Raw genomic sequence first — 19,330 nt, 5'->3', positions numbered from 1 at the left:
ACACATAACCTTCAATTCCTAAGGGTATGTTCACACTGGTTAAGATGTTCGCGGAATTCTAGCTGATTAAATCCGCTCAAAATGACGTTTTTTTCACGTGGAATTAGTGCGGAATTCGAGCTGAATTCCGCAGGGAAATGAAAGGGGATAGGACACACAATAAAATGCGTGAATTCTGTGCAAATTCCACGCAAATTCCGCGCGGAAGCGTGGCAGACTGTCAACATTTTTTACATTTACTTCTATGGAGTTACGAGCCGAATTTCGCATGAAGAAAGAACATGTTCATTCTTCATGCGGAACAGAATTCTGCTAGCGGAATTTCCTCAGTGTGAACTGAGGAGAGGAAAGTTAACTACATACTATGGGGTATGGCACTGCTGAATGAATTGGAGAGGAATAAGCGAGCAGAATTACTCGCTGAAATTCCTCTCCAAACCCTCAGTGTGAACATACCCTAATTCTCTCTCAAAAAGCCCAATGGCGCTCCTTCTCTTCTGGGCATTGTAGTTCGCCCGTAGATCACTTTACTTCCACATATGGGGTATTTATATACTCAGAAGAAATGGCATTACAAATTTTGGGGGGCTTTTTTCCTATTACCCCTTGTGAAAATAAAAAATTTGGGGTAACGCCAGCATTTCAGGAATTTTTTATTTTTTTATTTTTCATGTCCAACTTTAACGAAAATTTGTCAAAGACCTGAAGGGTGTTAAGGCTCACTATGCCCCTTGTTACGTTCCGTGATGGGTGTAGTGTCCAAAATGGGGTCACGTGTGGGTATTTTTTTTTTTAGTTCATGTAAGAACCGCTGTAACGATCAGCCACCCCTGTGCAAATCACCAATTTAGGACTCAAATGTACATGGCGCTCTCTCACTCCTGAGCCATGTAGTTCATCCGCAGAGCACTTTGCGTCCACATATGGGGTATTTCCATACTCAGAAGAAAATTGTGTTACAAATTTTGGGGGTCATTTTCTCCTTTTACCTCTTGTGAAAATTAAAAGTATGGGGCAACACCAGCATGTTAGTGTAAAAATGTTAATTTTTTTTACATTACCTTTTCCTAAGGGGTAAAAGGAGAAACATCCCCCCAAAATTTGTAGTGCAATTTCTCCAGAGTACGGACATACACCATATGTGGCACTAAACTGTTGCCTTGAAATTACGATAGGGCTCTGAAGTGAGAGAGCACCATGAGCATTTGAGGCCTAAATAAGGAATTTACAACAGGGGCGGACCCGGTTACCTACAGTAAAACCCTACAGCAGTGTTTCCCAAACAGGGTGCCTCCAGTCTATGGCTGTCCGGCAATACTGGGAGTTGTAGTTTTGCAACAGCTGGAGAGTCCGTTTAGGAAACACTGCCGTGTGAGATGTTTTTCAATTTTATTGGGGGGGGAGGGGACACGTGTAAGGGGGTGTATATGTAGTGTTTTACTTTTTATTATTTGGTAGTATAGTGTAGTGTTTTTAGGGTACATTCACACAGGCGGGGGTTCACAGTAAGTTTTCGGGTGAGAGTTTGATCTGCGGCAAGCTTGTAGAAGGAAACCCACTGTAAACCCCCGCCCGTGTGAATGTGCCCTGTACATTCAGACAGGGGGGCAGCCAAAACCTTCAGCTGTGGCAAAATGACAACTCCCAGAATGTACTGACAGACCGTACATGCTGGGAGTTGTAGTTTTACAACAGCTGTAGGCACACTGGTGGGGAACCAACAGTTTGAGTTAGAAAACAGACTCTAGCTCAGTGATTCCAACCAATGTGCCTCCAGCTGTTGCACAACTACAACTCCCAGCATGTACGGTCTGTCAGTGCATTCTGGGAGTTGTAGTTTTGCAACAGCTTGAGACACACGGGTTACATAGTTAGTACGGTCGAAAAAAGACATATGTCCATCAAGTTCAACCAGAGAATTAAGGGGTAGGGGTGTGGCGCGATATTTGGGAAGGGATGGGATTTTATATTTCTTCATAAGCATTAATGTTATTTTGTTCCAGGAATGTATCTAATCCTGTTTTAAAGCTGTTAATTGTTCCTGCTGTGACCAGTTCCTGAGGTAGACCGTTCCATAAATTCACAGTCCTCACGGTAAAGAAGGCGTGTCGCCCCTTGAGACTAAACTTTTTCTTCTCCAGACGGAGCGAGTGCCCCCTCGTCCTTTGGGGTGGGTTTAACCTGGAACAGTTTTTCTCCATATTTTTTGTATGGGCCATTAATATACTTATATACGTTTATCATATCCCCCCTTAAACGTCTCTTCTCAAGACTAAACAATTGTAACTCCTTTAATCGCTCCTCATAGCTAAGATGATCCATGCCCCATATTAGTTTAGTCGCGCGTCTCTGCACCCTTTCCAACTCCGCAGTGTCCCTTTTATGGACAGGTGCCCAAAACTGAACAGCATATTCCAGGTGAGGCCGTACCAATGCTTTATAAAGGGGGAGTATTATGTCCCTGTCCCTTGAGTCCATGCCTCTTTTGATACATGACAATATCCTGCCGGCTTTGGAAGCAACAGCCTGACATTGCATGCTATTCTGTAGTCTGTGATCTACAAGTACACCCAGATCCTTCTCTACCAGTGACTCTGACAGTTTAATCCCCCCTAAGACATACGATGCATGCAGTTTATTAGTACCCAGATGCATAACTTTACATTTATCCACATTGAATCACTGAGTTAGGAAACAGGCTCTAGCTCAGTGTTTCCCAATCAGTGTGCCTACAGCTGTTGCAAAACTACAATTCCCAGCATGGCCAGACAGTCAGGGATGCTGGGCATGTATTTCTGCAATATCTGGCCCTTCAGATGTTGCAGAACTACAACTCCCAGCATTCCTGGACAGTCTGGGCATGCTAGGAGTTTTAGTTATGCAACAACTGGGGAAGAACAGTTTGGAGACCGCTAAGTAGTGGTCTCCAAACTGTAGCCCTCCAGATGTTGCAAAACTACAACTCCAAGCATGCCCAGACTGTCCAGGGCCAGATATTGCAGAACTACATGCCCAGCATCCCTGACTGTCTGGCCATGCTGGGAGTTGTAGTTTTGCAACATCTGGAGGGCTACAGTTTGGAGACCACCGTATAGTGGTCTCCAAACTGTGCCACTTCAGATGTTGCAAAACTACAACAACTCCCAGCATGCCCAGACAGTCAGTGCATGCTGAAAGTTGTAGTTTTGCAACATCTGGAGGACCACAGTTTAGAGACCTCTACACAGTGGTCTCCAAACTGTGACCCTCCAGATGTTGCAAAACTACAACTCCCAGCATGCCCAGAAAGCCTTTGGCTGTCTGGGCATGCTGGGAGTTGTAGTTTTGCAGCTTTTAGAAGGGCACAGAGAAGATCACTTACAGCGATCTTCGCTGCAGCCTTCTCCGCCGCACTTTCCGGCCGCTCCTCCTGTGTCGATGCCGCTGCTGCCGCTGGTCCAGGATGCCTCCGCCGGTACGGGTAAGCCGGGCCATGCTCCCCCCTCGCCGCCCGTGTTCCCCCCTGCTCTGCCCCGACTTCGATCGGTGGGCAGAGTGGGGGAAATGAACTCTAACCCCCCCCGCCGCCCTCCTGCCATTGGTGGTCAGCCTGGCTGACCAATGGCAGGTGATAGGAGGGGGTGACAACACTGCCACCTCGCTCCTATCCTTTAGGATGGTCGGAGCTGTATCTGACAGCTCTGATCAATCTTATTTTCCGGGTGATCGGGTCACCAGTGACTCGATTGGCCCGGATCGCGGGCATATCGCTGGTCTGAATTGACCAACGATTTGCCGAAATCGCTGATATGGGGGGGTCTCAGAACCCCCCTAGGCATTGCCACGGGATGCCTGCTGATAGATATCAGCACTCATCCCGGTCCGATCACCGCCCGGCGAGCGGCGGTGATCGGAAATGTGGAGGGCGTATGGATACGCCCTCCGTCCTCAAGTGACGGGATGCGAGGGCGTATGCATACGCCCTTCATCCCCAAGGAGTTAAAGGGATATTCCGGTGGAAAACCTTTTTTTTTTTAAAAAAATTTTATCAACTGGTGCCAGAAAGTTAAACAGATTTGTAAATGAGTGTAAACATAGAGAGAGCACCAGGCACAGTCTACTCGTGTGTGGCTATGTCTTCTCCTGTCCGGACTATCGGATATGAGAGTATCCTGCTATGTGAATGCTAGGGAGCATCTACGTCTGGTAATAAAGTCTATTCATGCAACAACAATGAGAAATGAAGCAGATGGACGACTCACCCTGTCAGCAATAAAAATCTTCTTTATTCGGTGCTTGCAGCAGAAGATGACAGCGGGTTACAGCAGCTTACAAGGGGGGTCTCAGCAGGAATGCAGGGCTGTGGAGTGCAACGACCGTATCGCCTCTGACTGAAGCTTGGAGGCTGGAAGAAGCTTCAGTCAGAAGCGATACGGTCGTTGCACTCCACAGCCCTGCGTTCCTGCTGAGACCCCCCTTGTAACCTGCTGTAGCAGAGCTCTCTGCTGACATCACAAGCACAGTGCTCTCTGCTGACATCTCTGTCCATTTTAAGAACTGTCCAGAGCAAACATATGCTGATCTGGACAGTTCCTAAAATGGACAGAAATGTCAGCAAAGAGAACTGTGGTTATGATGTCAGCAGAGAGCACTGTGTTCCAAATAGAAAAAAATTCCCCTGTAGTATTCAGCAGCTAATAAGTACTGGAAGGATTAAGATTTTTTAATAGAAGTAATTTACAAATCTTTTTAACTTTCTGGCACCGGTTGATTTAAAAAAGTTTTCCACCAGAGTACTCCTTTAAGGATGCAGCCGTTTTTGAAAAATAAACCCCCTATAACGCTGATCCATGCAAAGCTATGGCTTTGCAGGGATCAGCATAAAAGATAAGTGTGTGGGAGCTATAACACTGCAAAAAAAAAAAGTTAATAAAGGTCATTTAACCCCTTCCCTAATAAAAGTTTTCCCATAAAAAAAACTGTGTAAATATAAATAAAAATAAACATATGTGGTATCGCCGTGTGCAGAAATGTCCGAACTATAAAAATATACTGTTAATTAAACCACACGGACAATGGCGTACGCGTAAAAAAATTTCCAAAGTCCAAAATAGCGTATTTTTGGTCACTTTTTATATCCTGAAAAAAGAATAAAAAGCGATCAAAAAGTCTGATCAATACAAAAATGATACCGATAAAAACTTCAGAACACGGCGCAAAAAATGAGCCCTCATACCAGCCCGTAAAAATAAAAAAGTTATAGGGGTCAGAAGATGAGAATTTTTAACGTATACATTTTCCTGCATGAAGTTATGATTTTTTTGAGAAGTACAAAAAAATCTAACCTTTATAAGTAGGGTATCATTTTAACCATATGGACCTACAGAATAAATATAAGGTGTTATTTTTACCGAAAAATGCACTGCGTAGAAACGGAAGCCCCCAAAAGTTACAAAAAGAAATTTTTTCTTCAATTTTGTCGCACAATGAATTTTTTTTTCCGTTTCACTGTGGATTTTTTGGTAAAATGACTAATGTCAATGCATAGTAGAATTGATAGTGCAATAAAGAAGCCATCATATGGAATTTTATGTGCAAAATTGAAAGCGTTATGATTTTTAGAAGGTGATGAGGAAAAAATGAAAATACAAAAAACGGAAAAACGCAGTCCTTAAGGGGTTAAGCTCTGACATGCTTTAAAATATTACTTTGATTCCGAGATTGTTATTTCGTGACATATTCTACTTTGTGTTAGTGGTAAATTTTCGTCGATACTTGCATCATTTCTTGGTGAAAAAATCCAAAATGTAATGTAAAATAAAAATGTTTTCATTTTTCTAACTTTGAAGCTCTCTGCTTGTATGGAGAGTGGACATTCCAAATAAATGATATGTTGATTCACATATACAATATGTCTAGCTTGTGTTTGCATCATAATGTTGAAGGATAGGGATAAGATGTTAGATCGCCGCGGTCCCGCTGTTTGGGAGCCCCGGGATCCCCGCTGCGGCACCCCGCCATCATTACTGCACAGAGCGAGTTCGCTCTGTGTGTAATGACGGGCGATACAGGGGCCGGAGCAGCGTGACGTCATGGCTCCGCCCCTCATGACATCACGGCCTGTCCCCTTAATGCAAGTCTATGGCAGGGGGAGTGACGACCGCCACGCCCCCTCCCATAGACTTGTATTGACGGGGGCGGGCCGTGACATCACGAGGGGTGGAGCCTTGACGTAACAATGCTTCAGCCCCTGCATTGCCCGTCATTACGTGCAGAGCGATCTCGCTCTGCGCAGTAATGATAGCGGGGTGCTGCAGCAGCGATCCCCGGGGGGCCCCAGCAGCAGGACCCCAGCGATCTGACATCATATCCCCTATCCTTTGGATAGGGGATAAGATGTCTAGGGGCGGAGTACCCCTTTAAAGTATTTAAAATGATCAGAAAGTTTGTTAACCTTTAGGTGTTTCACAGGAATAGCAGCAAAGTGGAGGAGAAAATTCTTAATCTTCATTTTTTACACTACATGTTCTTGTAGACTTATTTTTTTTTTCATTTTTACAAGGAGTAATAGGTAAAAAAGCCCCCCAAAATTTGTAACTCTATTTCTCTCGAGTAAGGAAATACCTCATATGTGGATGTAAAGTGCTCTGTGAGTGCACTAGAGGTCTCAGAAGGGAAGGAGCAACATAGGGATTTTGGGAAGCGGATTTTGCTGAAATGGTTTTTGGGGGCATGTCTCATTTAGGAAGCTCCCATGGTGCCAGAACAGCAAAAAATTCCCACATGGCATACTATTTGGGAAACTGCACCCCTCAAGTTGGACGTGTAAATTATAAATTTGATTTTTTTCACTAAAATGCTGGGGTTACCCCACATTTTTCATTTTGACAAGGGGTAAAAGGTAAAAATGTCCCCCAAAATTTGTAACCCCATTTCTCTCGAGTAAGGAAATACCTCATATATGGATGTAAAGTGGTAAAGTGCTCTCTGGGTGCACTAGAGGGCTCAGAAGGGAAGGATCGACAATGGGATTTTGGAGAGCGAATTTTGCTGAAATGGTTTTTGTGGGGCATGTCGCGTTTTTAGAAGCCCCCATGGTGCCAGAACAGCTATAAAAAAAATAAAAAAAAATAAATTAAAATAAAATGGCACACTATTTGGGAAACTACACCCCTTAACCCCTTAAGGACGCAGCTCATTTTCACCTTAAGGACGCAGGCCTTTTTTGCAAATCTGACCACGGTCACTTCAAGCATTAATAACTCTGGGATGCTTTTACCTTTCATTCTGATTCTGAGATAGTTTTTTCGTGACATACTCTACTTTATGTTTAGTGGTAAAATGTTTATGTTTAGTGGTAAAATTTTGTCGATACTTGCATCATTTCTTGGTGAAAAATTCCAAAATTTGATGAAAAATTTGAAAATTTCGCTTTTTTTTACTTTGAAACTCTCTGCTTATAAGGAAAATGGATATATTTATATATATATTATATATTGATTCACATATACAATATGTCTACTTTATGACTGCATCATAAAGTTGACATGTTTTTACTTTTGTAAAACAAAGAAAAACAGGCGCTCCCTTGTGGAGAATCAACGGGATCACAGGTGTGTGGGAGGGGAGGGAAAAGGTAAAGGCTCACCCTGCCAGGTTGTGTGCACTCCCACTGAAACGCATCGCATTGGATTAAATCTGTTCGTTACACACCTGGCTCCATTGTCTCCTCCTTGGTCAGCGCCGGAATTCCTATCCCTCTCGAAGTTTGCCATACATCTCCTTAATGTTTTTACTTTTGGAAGACATCAGAGGGCTTCAAAGTTCAGTAGCAATTTTCCAATTTTTCACAAAATTTTCAAAATCTGAATTTTTCAGGGACCAGTTCAGTTTTGAAGTGGATTTGAAGGGCCTTCATATTAGAAATACCCCACAAATGACCCCATTATAAAAACTGCACCCCTCAAAGTATTCAAAATGATATTCAGTAAGTGTGTTAACCCTTTAGGTGTTTCACAGGAATAGCAGCAAAGTGCAGGAGAAAATTCAAAATCTTCATTTTTTACACTCGCATGTTCTTGTAGACCCAGTTTTTTAATTTTTACAAGGGGGAAAAGGAGAAAAATCTTCCTAAAATGTGTAACCCAATTTCTCCCGAGTAAGGAAATACCTCATATGTGTATGTCAAGTGTTCGGTGGGTGCACTAGAGGGCTCAGAAGGGAAGGAGCGACAATAGGATTTTTAGGAGAGTGAGTTTTTCTGAAATGGTTTTTGGGGGGCATGTCACATTTAAGAAGCCCCTATGTGCCAGAACAGCAAGTAAACGCCCACATGGCATATTATTTTGGAAACTACACCCCTAAAGGAACGTAACAAGGGGTCCAGTGAGCCTTAACACCCCACAGGTGTTTGACGACTTTTAGTTAAAGTTCGATGTGTAAATGAATTTTTATTTTTTTCTCACTAAAATGCTGGTTTTTCCCCAAATTTTACATTTCTACAAGGGGTAATAGGAGAAAAAGCCCCACAAAATTTGTAACCCCATTTCTTCTGAGTATGAAAATACCCCATGTGTGGACGTCAAGTGCTCTGCTGGCGCACTACAATGTTTAGAAGAGAAGGAGCGCCATTGAGCTTATGGAGAGAGAATTTGGTTGAAATAGAAGTCAGGGGCCATGTGCGTTTACAAAGCCCCCCGTGGAGCCAGAACAGTGGACCCCCCACATGTGACCCCATTTTGGAAACTACACCCCTCACAGAATTTAATAAGGGGTGCAGTGAGCATTTAAACTCAACTGGTTTTTGACAGATCCTTGGAACAGTGGGCTGTGCAAATGAAAAATTAAATTTTTCATTTTCATGGACCACTGTTCCAAAAATCTGTCAGACACCAACATGTCCATTGTTCTGGCACTATGGGGGAGGAGGCTTTGTAACCACATGTGGCCTTCAATTCCGGACAAAATCTCTCTCCAAAATCCCAATGGCGCTCCTTCTCTTCTGAGCATTGTAGTGCACCCACAGAGCACTTTACATCCACATATGGGGTATGTTCTTACTCAGAAGAAATGGGGTGACAAATTTTGGAGTTTTTTTCCCCCTATTTTCCCTTGTGAAAATGAAAAATTTAGGGTAACACCAGCATTTTAGTGAAAAAAAATGTTTTACTTAATTTTCCCATCCAACTTTAACGAAAATTTGTCAAACACATGTGGAGTGTTCAGGCTCACTATACCCCTTTTTACGTTCCGTGAGGGGTTAGTTTCCAAAATGGGGTCACATGTGGGTATCTATTTTTTTGTGTTTATGTCAGAACCGCTGTAAAATCAGCCACCCCTGTGCAAATCACCAATTTAGACCTCAAATGTACATAGTGCGTTCTCACTCCTGAGCCTTGTTGTATGTCCGCAGAGCATTTTACGCCCCCATATGGGGTATTTCCGTACTCAGGAGAAATTGCGCTACAAATTTTAGGGGTCTTTTTTTTTCCCTTTTACCTCTTGTGAAAATAAAAAGTATGGGGCAACACCAACATGTTAGTGTAAAAAAAAATTTTTTTACACTAACCGGCTGATGTAGACCCCAACTTTTCCTTTTCATAAGGGGTAAAAGGAGAAAAAGCCCCCAAAATTTGTAACACGATTTTACGGAAATACCCCATATGTGGCCCTAAATTGTTTCCTTGAGATATGACAGGGCTTCGAAGTGAGAGAGCACCATGCACATTTGAGGACTAAATTAGGGATTGCATAGGGGTGGACATAGGGGTATTCTACCCCAGTGATTCCCAAACAGGGTGCCTCCAGCTGTTGCTAAACACCCAGCTTGCCTGGACAGTCAATGGCTGTCCAGAAATGCTGGGAGTTGTTGTTTTGCAACAGCTGGAGGCTCTGTTTTGGAAACACTGCCGTACGATATGTTTTTTATTTTTATGGGGGGGGGGGGGGGGCAATGTAAGGGGGTGTTTATGTAGTGTTTTACCCTTTATTATGTGGTAGTGTAGTGTAGTGTAGTGTAGTGTTTTAGGGTACATTCGCACTGACGGGTTTACAGTGAGTTTCCCGCTAGGAGTTTGCGCTGGGGCAGAAAATTTGCCGCAGCTCAAACTTGAAGCAGGAAACTTACTGTAAACCCACCCGTGTGAATGTACCCTGTACATTCACATGGGGGGGGGGGGGGCAAACCTCCAGCTGTTGCAAAACTACAACTCCCAGCATGTACTGACAGACCGTGCATGCTGGGAGTTGTACTTTTGCAACAGCTGGAGGCAAACTGGTTGGAAAACCTTCAGTTAGGTTCTGTTACCCAATTCAGTATTTTCCAACCAGGGTGCCTGCAGCTGTTGCAAAACTACAACTCCCAGCATGTACTGATCGCAGAAGGGCATGCTGGGAGATGTAGTTATGCAACAGCTGGAGGGCTACAGTTTAGAGACCAATGCACAGTGATTTCCAAACTGTGGTCCTCCAGATATTGCAAAACTACAAATCCCAGCATGCCCAGACAGCAATTGGCTGTCTGGGCATGCTGAGAGTTGTAGTTTTTCAACAGCTGGAGGCACACAACTACAACTCCCAGCATGCCGAGACAGCTGTTTGCGCATGCTGGTATTTGCAGTTATGCAACATCTGGAGGGCTACAGTTTAGAGACCAGTTAACAGTGATTTCCAAACTTTGGTCCTCCAGATATTGCAAAACTACAAATCCCAGCATGCCCAGACAGCAATTGGCTGTCTGGGCATGCTGAGAGTTGTAGTTTTTCAACAGCTGGAGGCACACAACTACAACTCCCAGCATGCCGAGACAGCTGTTTGCGCATGCTGGTATTTGCAGTTATGCAACATCTGGAGGGCTACAGTTTAGAGACCAGTGCACAGTGATTTCCAAACTGTGGTCCTCCAGATATTGCAAAACTACAAATCCCAGCATGCCCAGACAGCAATTGGCTGTCTGGGCATGCTGAGAGTTGTAGTTTTTCAACAGCTGGAGGCACACAACTACAACTCCCAGCATGCCCAGACAGCCATTTGCAGCCGGGCATGCTGGGAATTGTAGTTTTGCAACATCTGGAGGATCACAGTTTGGCGACGACTACACAGTGGTCTCCAAACAGTGGTCCTCCAGATGTTGTAAAACAGACTGTCTAGGCATGCTTGGAGATGTAGTTTTGCATCGTCTTGAGGGCCACTGTCGACCACTCACCGGCCAGTCAGATCCCTCCGCAGCCTGCCGGATCCCCACTCATCCGGAGCTGCCACCGGGTAAGCAACTACTTTCCCTTCTCTCTCACCCCGCTGTGTCCTGCTCTCCCCGGACTTCGCCACGCACCCGCCACACACTTACCTCTGCCATCGCCACGCACCCCCACCATCGCCACACACCTGCCATCGCCACGCACCCGCCATCTCCGCTGCTGGACCTCCGGATCGGGTTAATCAAACGGGATCCTGGGGTGTCAGGCAGGAGTGGTCTCCCGCGGACACCCCGGGACTTTAGCTAATTAACCCGATCAGCGCAGCGGGAGCACTTAATGAACGCCACCTTTGTACGGCGGAATGTGCTAAGTTTTCACGTTATCCGCCACATAAATGCATCGTTCTGCGCGAAGGGGTGAAGCCGAACTTCTCACCTGCCGGAAACAACCGGCGGTGAAAAGTTCTGCCCCCGGGATGCAGCAGCAGCTGCAAATATGTGAACGCACTTCAGCAGCTGACTGGTATACCCGTCGTTTTGCGTTAAGGAACGTAACAAGGGGTACAAGTGAGCCTTAACACCCCACAGGTGTTTAACAAATTTTTTCACTAAATTTCGACGTGAAAAAGGACATTTTTCACTAAAATGCTGGCGTTACCCCAAATTTTTTATTTTTATAAGGGGTAATAGGAGAAAAAGCCCCACAAAACTTGTAACACCATTTCTTCTGAGTATGGAAATTCCCCATATGTGGATGTAAAGTGCTCTGTGGGCACACTCCAATGCTCAGAAGAGAAGGAGCGCCATTGGCCTTTTGGAGAGAGAATTTGGTTGGAATAGAAGTCGGTGGCCATGTGGGTTTACAAAGCCCCCATGGTGCAACAACAGTGGACCCCCCCCCCCCCCCCCACATGTGACCCCATTTTGGAAATGGCGTTTGACAGATCTTTGGAACAGTGGGCTGTGCAAATGAATGAATGCATTTTTCATTTTCACGGACCACCGTTCAAACAATCTGTCAGACACCTGTGTGGTGTAAATGCTCACTGCACCCCTTATTACATTCCGTGAGGGATGTAGTTTCCAAAATAGGGTCACGTGTGTGTGTGTGTGTGTGTGTGTGTGTGTCCGTGTGTCCACTGTTCTGACAGCATGGGGATTTGTAAATTCACATGGCCTTCAATTCCAGCTAAATTCTCTCTCCAAAAGCCCAATGGCGCTCCTTCTGTTCTGAGCATTGTAGTGCACCAGCAGATCAATTTACATCCACATATGGGATGTAAATTACTAATTTTGAGTGTTTTTTCCCCCTATTACCCCTTGTGAAAATAAAAACTTTTGGGTAACACCAGCATTTTAGTGGGAAAAAAAAATCTGATTTTTCATTTTCACATTCAAATTTAACAAAAGTTTGTCAAACACCTGTGGGCGTTAAGGCTCACTATACCCCTTGTTACATTCCATGAGGGGTGTAGTTTCCAAAATGGGGCCACATTTTTTCGCGTTTATGTCAGAACCGCTGTAACTATCAGCCTCCCCTGTGCAAATCACCAATTTAGGCCTCAAATGTACATAGTGCGCTCTCACTCTTGAGCCTTGTTGTGCGCCCACAGAGCACTTTATGTCCACATATTGGGCATTTCCGTACTCAGGAGAAATTGTGTTACAATTTTTGGGGGTCTTTTTTTCCCTTTACCTTCTGTAAAAATGAAAAGTATTGGGCAACACCAGCATATTAGTGAAAACCATTTTTTTTTACACTAACATGCTGGTGTAGACCCCAACTTTAGCTTTTCATAAAGGGTAAAAGGAGAAAAAGCCCCCCCAATATTTGTAACACAATTTCTCCTAAGTATCAAAATAACTCATATGTGGCCCTAAACTACGGCCTTGAAATTCGACAGGGCACCGAAGTGAGAGAGAGCGCCATGCGCATTTGAGGCCTAAATTAGGGATTTGCATAGGGGTGAAGGAATACAAGAATAGCACTTGCCTCTGCCGCCAAAATACAGTGTTTTCCAAACAGGGTGCCTCCAGCTGTTGCAAAACTCCCAGCATGCCTGGACAGTCAATGGCTGTCCGGCAATACTGGGAGTTATTTTGCAACAGCTGGAGGCTCCGTTTTGGAAACAGTGCCATATGAGACGTTTTAAATTTTTATTGGGGGGAGGGGGGTGGGCCAGTGTAAGGGTGTGTTTATATGTAGTGTTTTACCCTTTATTTAGTGTAGTGTTGTGTAGTGCAGTGTTTTTAAGGTACAGTCACACGGGCGGGGGTTCACAGAGACCAGATCAGCCTGGAAAAGCAGTGATTCACCGGTTAATTCTAATCACGGCAATCGCCGACAAGGTGGGGTCTCAGGACCCCCCTGGGCGATATATAACGGGATGGTTGCTTATAGATATCAGCAGTCATCCTATTCTGATCACCGTGTCCGGAGACGCGGTGATCAAGGAACGCAGCATTGTAAATGCACGGCGCTCATCCTTAAGGGGTTAAGGATAGACCATTTGTCTGGTGCCAGGTATACAGCATTGAAGGAACTTTACTTTTCTTACCAACTTTTAACATAATATTGACATGGAACATTTCTACTATACCTGATTTATGTGTCTTGATAGAAGTGATGTTTGCATTCTGATCTTTCACACTTAAGGTTTTTTCCTTTCTTGGACTGACATAGTCTGTAGACTCACACTGAGACATATTACAAAAGGTATTTTAGTAAAATATACAACACAGTTAATTCTGAGACAACAGTCTCTGTAATTCTCTTTACATTTTTTTTTTATCTAAGAGCTGAGGAACGTGCTCTCGAATCACCCAAAGTGCGAGAAAAAGTGCAAACGTGTTACACTAAAAAAACGTGCACAAAGGTGGCTAACAACATCACTGACAAGTCTTCTTGCTATGTCAACTGCTATGCCACCTGTTTCCCCCCTATTTACTTCAATGATAGTAAATTCAGAATATAAATAAACAAATGTTAAAACCCTAGTTGTACCACAACCACAATTTTCCATAGAAGAAGCTCAAGAAATATTTCCTAGTTCTGCTTACTAAAGTGTACCTAAACTTTCATACATAAAATCTTGTAATGTGCCAATAGTTGCCAGCAATGTAACCAGGTTAATCTCTCATGCAAGTGTAATGTTTGCTGGGACTGTATGCCTGCTTCCTGTTTGCACAAATTTCCCATAAGGCTCTGTGTCTTTATCAGGTGTAGGCATTCAGAACAGCCTATATGCACTTTAACACTCCTGAGGCTCCCTTCTACTGCTGGAGCCCCGCCAGGGGTGAACTTCTGGGGGGAGGGGCAATTGTTGCCAAAGAGTATGTATGGCACCGTGGCCTGTCCACCACAGGTGCTCGCTCGCTAATGGTGAATCAAGGACACTTGTACATGCGCATACAGCTGAAAGCTGTCTCTCAGTGTGAGCCACAGGATCTGCAGCCAACACTGAGAGGAAACCCATGACCCCAGGCACCAATGACATCACTCATCGGCACCTGCACTGTTGAGGAAGAAGTATGTGGCCAGGCTGTACTACAGAGGAGATGCGGAATGGGACATGAGGTAAGCATTTTTTTTTTTCTTCATCCTAACATCCTGGGGAGTCAGGGGGTGGCTGGCTAACTTCCTATTCAGCTACCTACCTGGCTACCAACCTATTTACATAGCTGCAGTGGGGATCAAAAGTTTGGGCACCCCAGGTAAAAAATTGTATTAATGTGCATAAAGAAGCCAAGGAAAGATGGAAAAATCTCCAAAAGGCATCAAATTACAGATTAGACATTCTTATAATAAGTCAACAAAAGTTAGATTTTATTTCCATCATTTACACTTTCAAAATAACAGAGAACAATAAAATGGCGTCTGCAAAAGCTTGGGCACCCTGCAGAGGTAGTATCTTGTACTGCCCCTTTGGCAAGTATCACAGCTTGTAAATGCTTTTTGTAGCCAGCCAAGAGTCTTTCTATTCTTGTTTGAGGTATCTTTGCCCATTCTTCCTTACAAAAGTCTTCCAGTTCTTTGAGATTTCTGGGCTGTCTGTCACGCACTGCTCTTTTAAGGTCTATCCATAGATTTTCAATTATCTTGAGGTCAGGAGATTGTGAAACCTTCAGTTTACGCCTCTTGATGTAATCCCCCGTGGATTTCGAGGTGTATTTAGGATCATTATCCATTTGTGGAAGCCATCCTCTCTTTAACTTCAGCTTTTTCACAGATGGAATCAAGTTAGCATCCAAAATTTGCTGAAATTTTATTGAATCAATTTTTCCTTCTATTCGTAAGATGTTCCCTGTGCCACTGGCTGCAATACAACCCCAAAGCATGATTGATCCACCCCCATGCTTAACCCCTTCCCGACCTATGACATACCTGTACGTCATGGGTGGCAAGGTGTTCCCGACCCATGACATACAGGTACGTCATGGACATTACTGCCGCTACTCGCGGCATCCCGCAGCGCCCGGAAAGATGGTGGCTATCACTGATAGCCAGCCATCTTACCGTGCGACCACGGGGGGTTTCGTCCCCCACCCCCCCCAGCGATCGCTGCTATCAGCTGGTCAACTCTGACTAGCTGATAGCAGCGTTTCGCTATGAAAATACTTAGCAGCGCGGTGTGTGAGTTCCGATCACGGGGATCGGGACACACACCGCTCTGCTAAGTGTCTCTGACCCGTCCCCCGACGTCACTTACCCGTCCATGCGGTGTCCCGAGTGGTCCCCGCGTCCTCCGTGCGGTCCCGGCGTCCTCCAGGCGGTCCCGGCGGCGCTGCGTCCCGGAGGTGAGTTTCCGGCAGCAGTGCAGCATCTTCATTGGCAGCAGTGAGATCGCCGTAAAGCGATCTCACTGCTGCCTCTGAGAGTTTCAAAACTGCAACTCCCAGCATGCCCAGACAGCCTTTGGCTTTCTGGGCATGCTGGGAGTTGTAGTTTTGCAACATCTGGAGGTCCACAGTTTGGAGACCACTGTATAATGGTCTCCAATCTGTGCTCTTCCAGATGTTGCAAAACTACAAATCTCAGCATGCTCAGTCTGTCCAGGCATGCTGGGAGTTGTAGTTCTCTAACATCTGGAAGAGCACAGATTGGAGACCATTATACAGTGGTCTCCAAACTGTGGACCTCCAGATGTTGCAAAACTACAACTCCCAGCATGCCCAGACTGCCCAAGCATGCTGGAAGTTGTAGTTCGGCAACATCTGATCCTTCAGATATTGCCGAACTACAACTTCCAGCATGCCTTGGCAGTCTGGGCATGCTGGGAGTTGTAGTTTTGCAACATCTGGAGGCACACTAGTTGGGAAACATTGTCCGTTTCCTACCTCAGTGCCTCCAGCTGTTGCAATTGTTGCAAAACTATAACTCCCAGCATGCACTGACAGACCATGCATGCTGGGAGTTGTAGTTTTGCAACAGCTGGAGGCACACTGGTTTGGAAACACTAAGTTTGGTTGCAAAACACTTGAAAGTTTATTACTTAACTTAGTGTTTCCAAACCAGTGTTCCTTCAGCTGTTGCAAAACTACAACTCCCAGCATGCACGGACAGCCAAAGGGCATGCTCGGAGTTTGCAACAGCTGGATGTTTGCCGCCTCCCCCCAATGTGAATGTACAGGGTACACTCACATGGGCGGAGGTTTACAGTGAGTGCTGCAAGTTTGAGATGGCGCAAATTTTGCGCTGCAGCTCAAACTTCCAGCGGCAAACTTGCTGTGAACCTCTGCCCATGTGACTGTACCCTAAAAACACTACACTACACTGACACTAACCTAAAATAAAAAGTAAAAAACACTACATATACACATACCCCTACACAGCCCCCCTCCCCCCAAAAAATGAAAAACATCTGGTACGCTACGGTTTCCAAAACGGAGCCTCCAGCTGTTGCAAAATAATAACTCCCAGTATTGCCGGACAGCCATTGACTGTCCAGGCATGCTGGGAGTTTTGCAACAGCTGGAGGCACCCTGTTTGGGAATCACTGGCGTAGAATACCCCTATGTCCACCCCTATGCAAATCCCTAATTCAGGCCTCAAATGCGCATGGCGCTCTCACTTTGGAGCCCTGTCGTATTTCAAGGCAACAGTTTTGGGACACATATGGGGTATCGCCGTACTCGGGAGAAATTGTGTTACAAATTTTGGGGGGCTTTTTCTTCTTTAACCCCTTATGAAAAGGTGAAGTTGGGGTCTACACCAGCATGTTAGTGTAAAAAAATAATTTTTTTACACTGACATGCTGGTGTTGCCCTATACTTTTCATTTTCACAAGAGGTAAAAGGGAAAAAAGACCCTCTAAATTTGTAACGCAATTTCTCCTGAGTACGGAGATACCCCATATGTGGGCGCAAAGTGCTCTGGGAGCGCACAACAAGGCCCAGAAGGGAGAGTGCACCATGTACATTTGAGGCGATTTGCACAGGGGTGGCTGATTGTTACAGCAGTTCTGACAAACGCAAAACAATAAATATCCACATGTGACCCCATTTTGGAAACTACACCCCTCACGGAATGTAATAAGGGGTGCAGTGAGCATTTACACCCCACTGGTGTATGACAGATTTTTGGAACAGTGGTCTGTGAAAATGAAAAATAAAATTTTTGATTTGCACAGTCCACCGTTTCAAATATCTGTCAAACGCCAGTGGGGTGTAAATACTCACTGCACCCCTTATTACATTCCATGAGGGGTATAGTTTCCAAAATGGGGTCACATGTGGGGGGGTCCACTGTTCTGGCACCATAGGGGCTTCCTAAATGGGACATGCCCCCCAAAAACCCTTTCAGAAAAACTCACTCTCCAAAATCCCATTGTCGCTCCTTCCCTTCTGAGCCCTCTACTGCGCCCGCCGAACACTTTACATACGCATATGAGGTATTTCCTTACTCGAGACAAATTGGGTTACAAATTTTAGGGTGATTTCTCTCCTTTTACCCCTTGTAAAAATTAAAAAATTGGGTCTACAAGAAAATGCGAGTGTAAAAAATGAAGATTTAGAATTTTCTCCTTCACTTTGCTGCTATTCCTGTGAAACACCTAAAGGGTTAAAACACTTACTGAATGTCATTTTGAATACTTTGGGGGGTGCAGTTTTTATAATGGGGTAATTCATGGGGTATTTCTAATATGAAGATCCTTAAAATCCACTTCCAACCTGAACTGGGCCCTGAAAAATTACGATTTTGAAAATCTTGAGAAAAATTGGAAAATTGCTGCGGAACTTTGAAGCCCTCTGATGTCTTCCAAAAGTAAAAACTTGTCAATTTTTTAATGCAAACACAAAGTAGACATATTGTATATGTGAATCAATATGTAATTTATTTGGAATATCCATTTTCCTTTCAAGCAGAGACTTTCAAAGTTAGAAAAATGCTAAATTTTCAAAATTTTCATGAAATTTTTAGATTTTTTACCAAGAAAGGATACAAATATCAGTGAAATTTTACCGATAAAATAAAGTAGAATATGTCACGAAAAAACAATCTCGGAATCAGAATGATAAGTAAAAGCATTCCAGAGTTATTAATGTTTAAAGTGACAGTGGTCAGATTTTCAAAAAATGCCCAGGTCATGAAGGTGAAAATGGGCTGGGTCATGAAGGGGTTAACAGTTGGACAGAGGTTCTTTTCATTAAATTCTGTTCCCCTTTTCTCCAAACGTACCTTTGCTCATTCCGGCCAAAAAGTTAAATTTTAACCTCATCGGTCCACAGAACTTGTTGCTAAAATGCATCAGGCTTGTCTATATGTTCATTTTCTAAGTTCAAACGCTGATTTTTGTGTTGAGGACGTAGAAGAGGTTTTCTTCTGATGACTCTTCCATGAAGACCATATTTGTACAAGTATCTCTTTATAGTGGAATAGTGTAACACAACTCCAGTGTCTGCAAGATCTTTCTGGAGGGATTGTGCAGTCAAACGTGGGTTTTGAATTTTTTTCTCACAATCCTGCGAGCTGTTCTGTCAACTATTTTCAGTTTCAGATGTCTAGACAACTGCTTAGAAGAACCCATGGTGCTGATTGTTGGGACAAGGTCAGATGAGTCTGGGCATTTAAAATCTTTGAGATTGACTTCACCTGGTCTTACCAGAGGATGATTGAGAACAATCCATGACACTGGCAAGTCTCAGCTTTGCAAAGGG

General features: G+C 44.3%; 1 protein-coding gene across 22 annotated transcripts in view; it reads right to left on the bottom strand.

The window, feature by feature from the left end:
* The window catches only part of TEX14 (testis expressed 14, intercellular bridge forming factor), a 536,718-nt gene that overhangs the window by 50,520 nt on the left and 466,868 nt on the right, over positions 1 to 19,330 (bottom strand). For 18 of the 22 annotated variants that reach the window (XR_008888708.1, XM_056556851.1, XM_056556860.1 and 15 more), the window contains one exon: positions 13,774 to 13,870. The exons of the other annotated variants lie outside the window; for them this stretch is intronic. Coding sequence is in view for 17 of the 18 variants with exons in the window: in XM_056556851.1 (XP_056412826.1) it covers positions 13,774 to 13,870 (97 nt within the window). In the remaining variant the exon portion in view is untranslated. The remainder of the gene's footprint in view (positions 1 to 13,773; positions 13,871 to 19,330) is intronic. 22 annotated transcript variants of the gene reach the window in all.

Source organism: Hyla sarda, chromosome 2 (genome assembly GCF_029499605.1).
Source record: "Hyla sarda isolate aHylSar1 chromosome 2, aHylSar1.hap1, whole genome shotgun sequence".
NCBI lineage: Eukaryota > Metazoa > Chordata > Amphibia > Anura > Hylidae > Hyla > Hyla sarda.
Note: the sequence above shows the minus strand (reverse complement) of the source record. Positions and strands in the feature narration are given on the sequence as shown.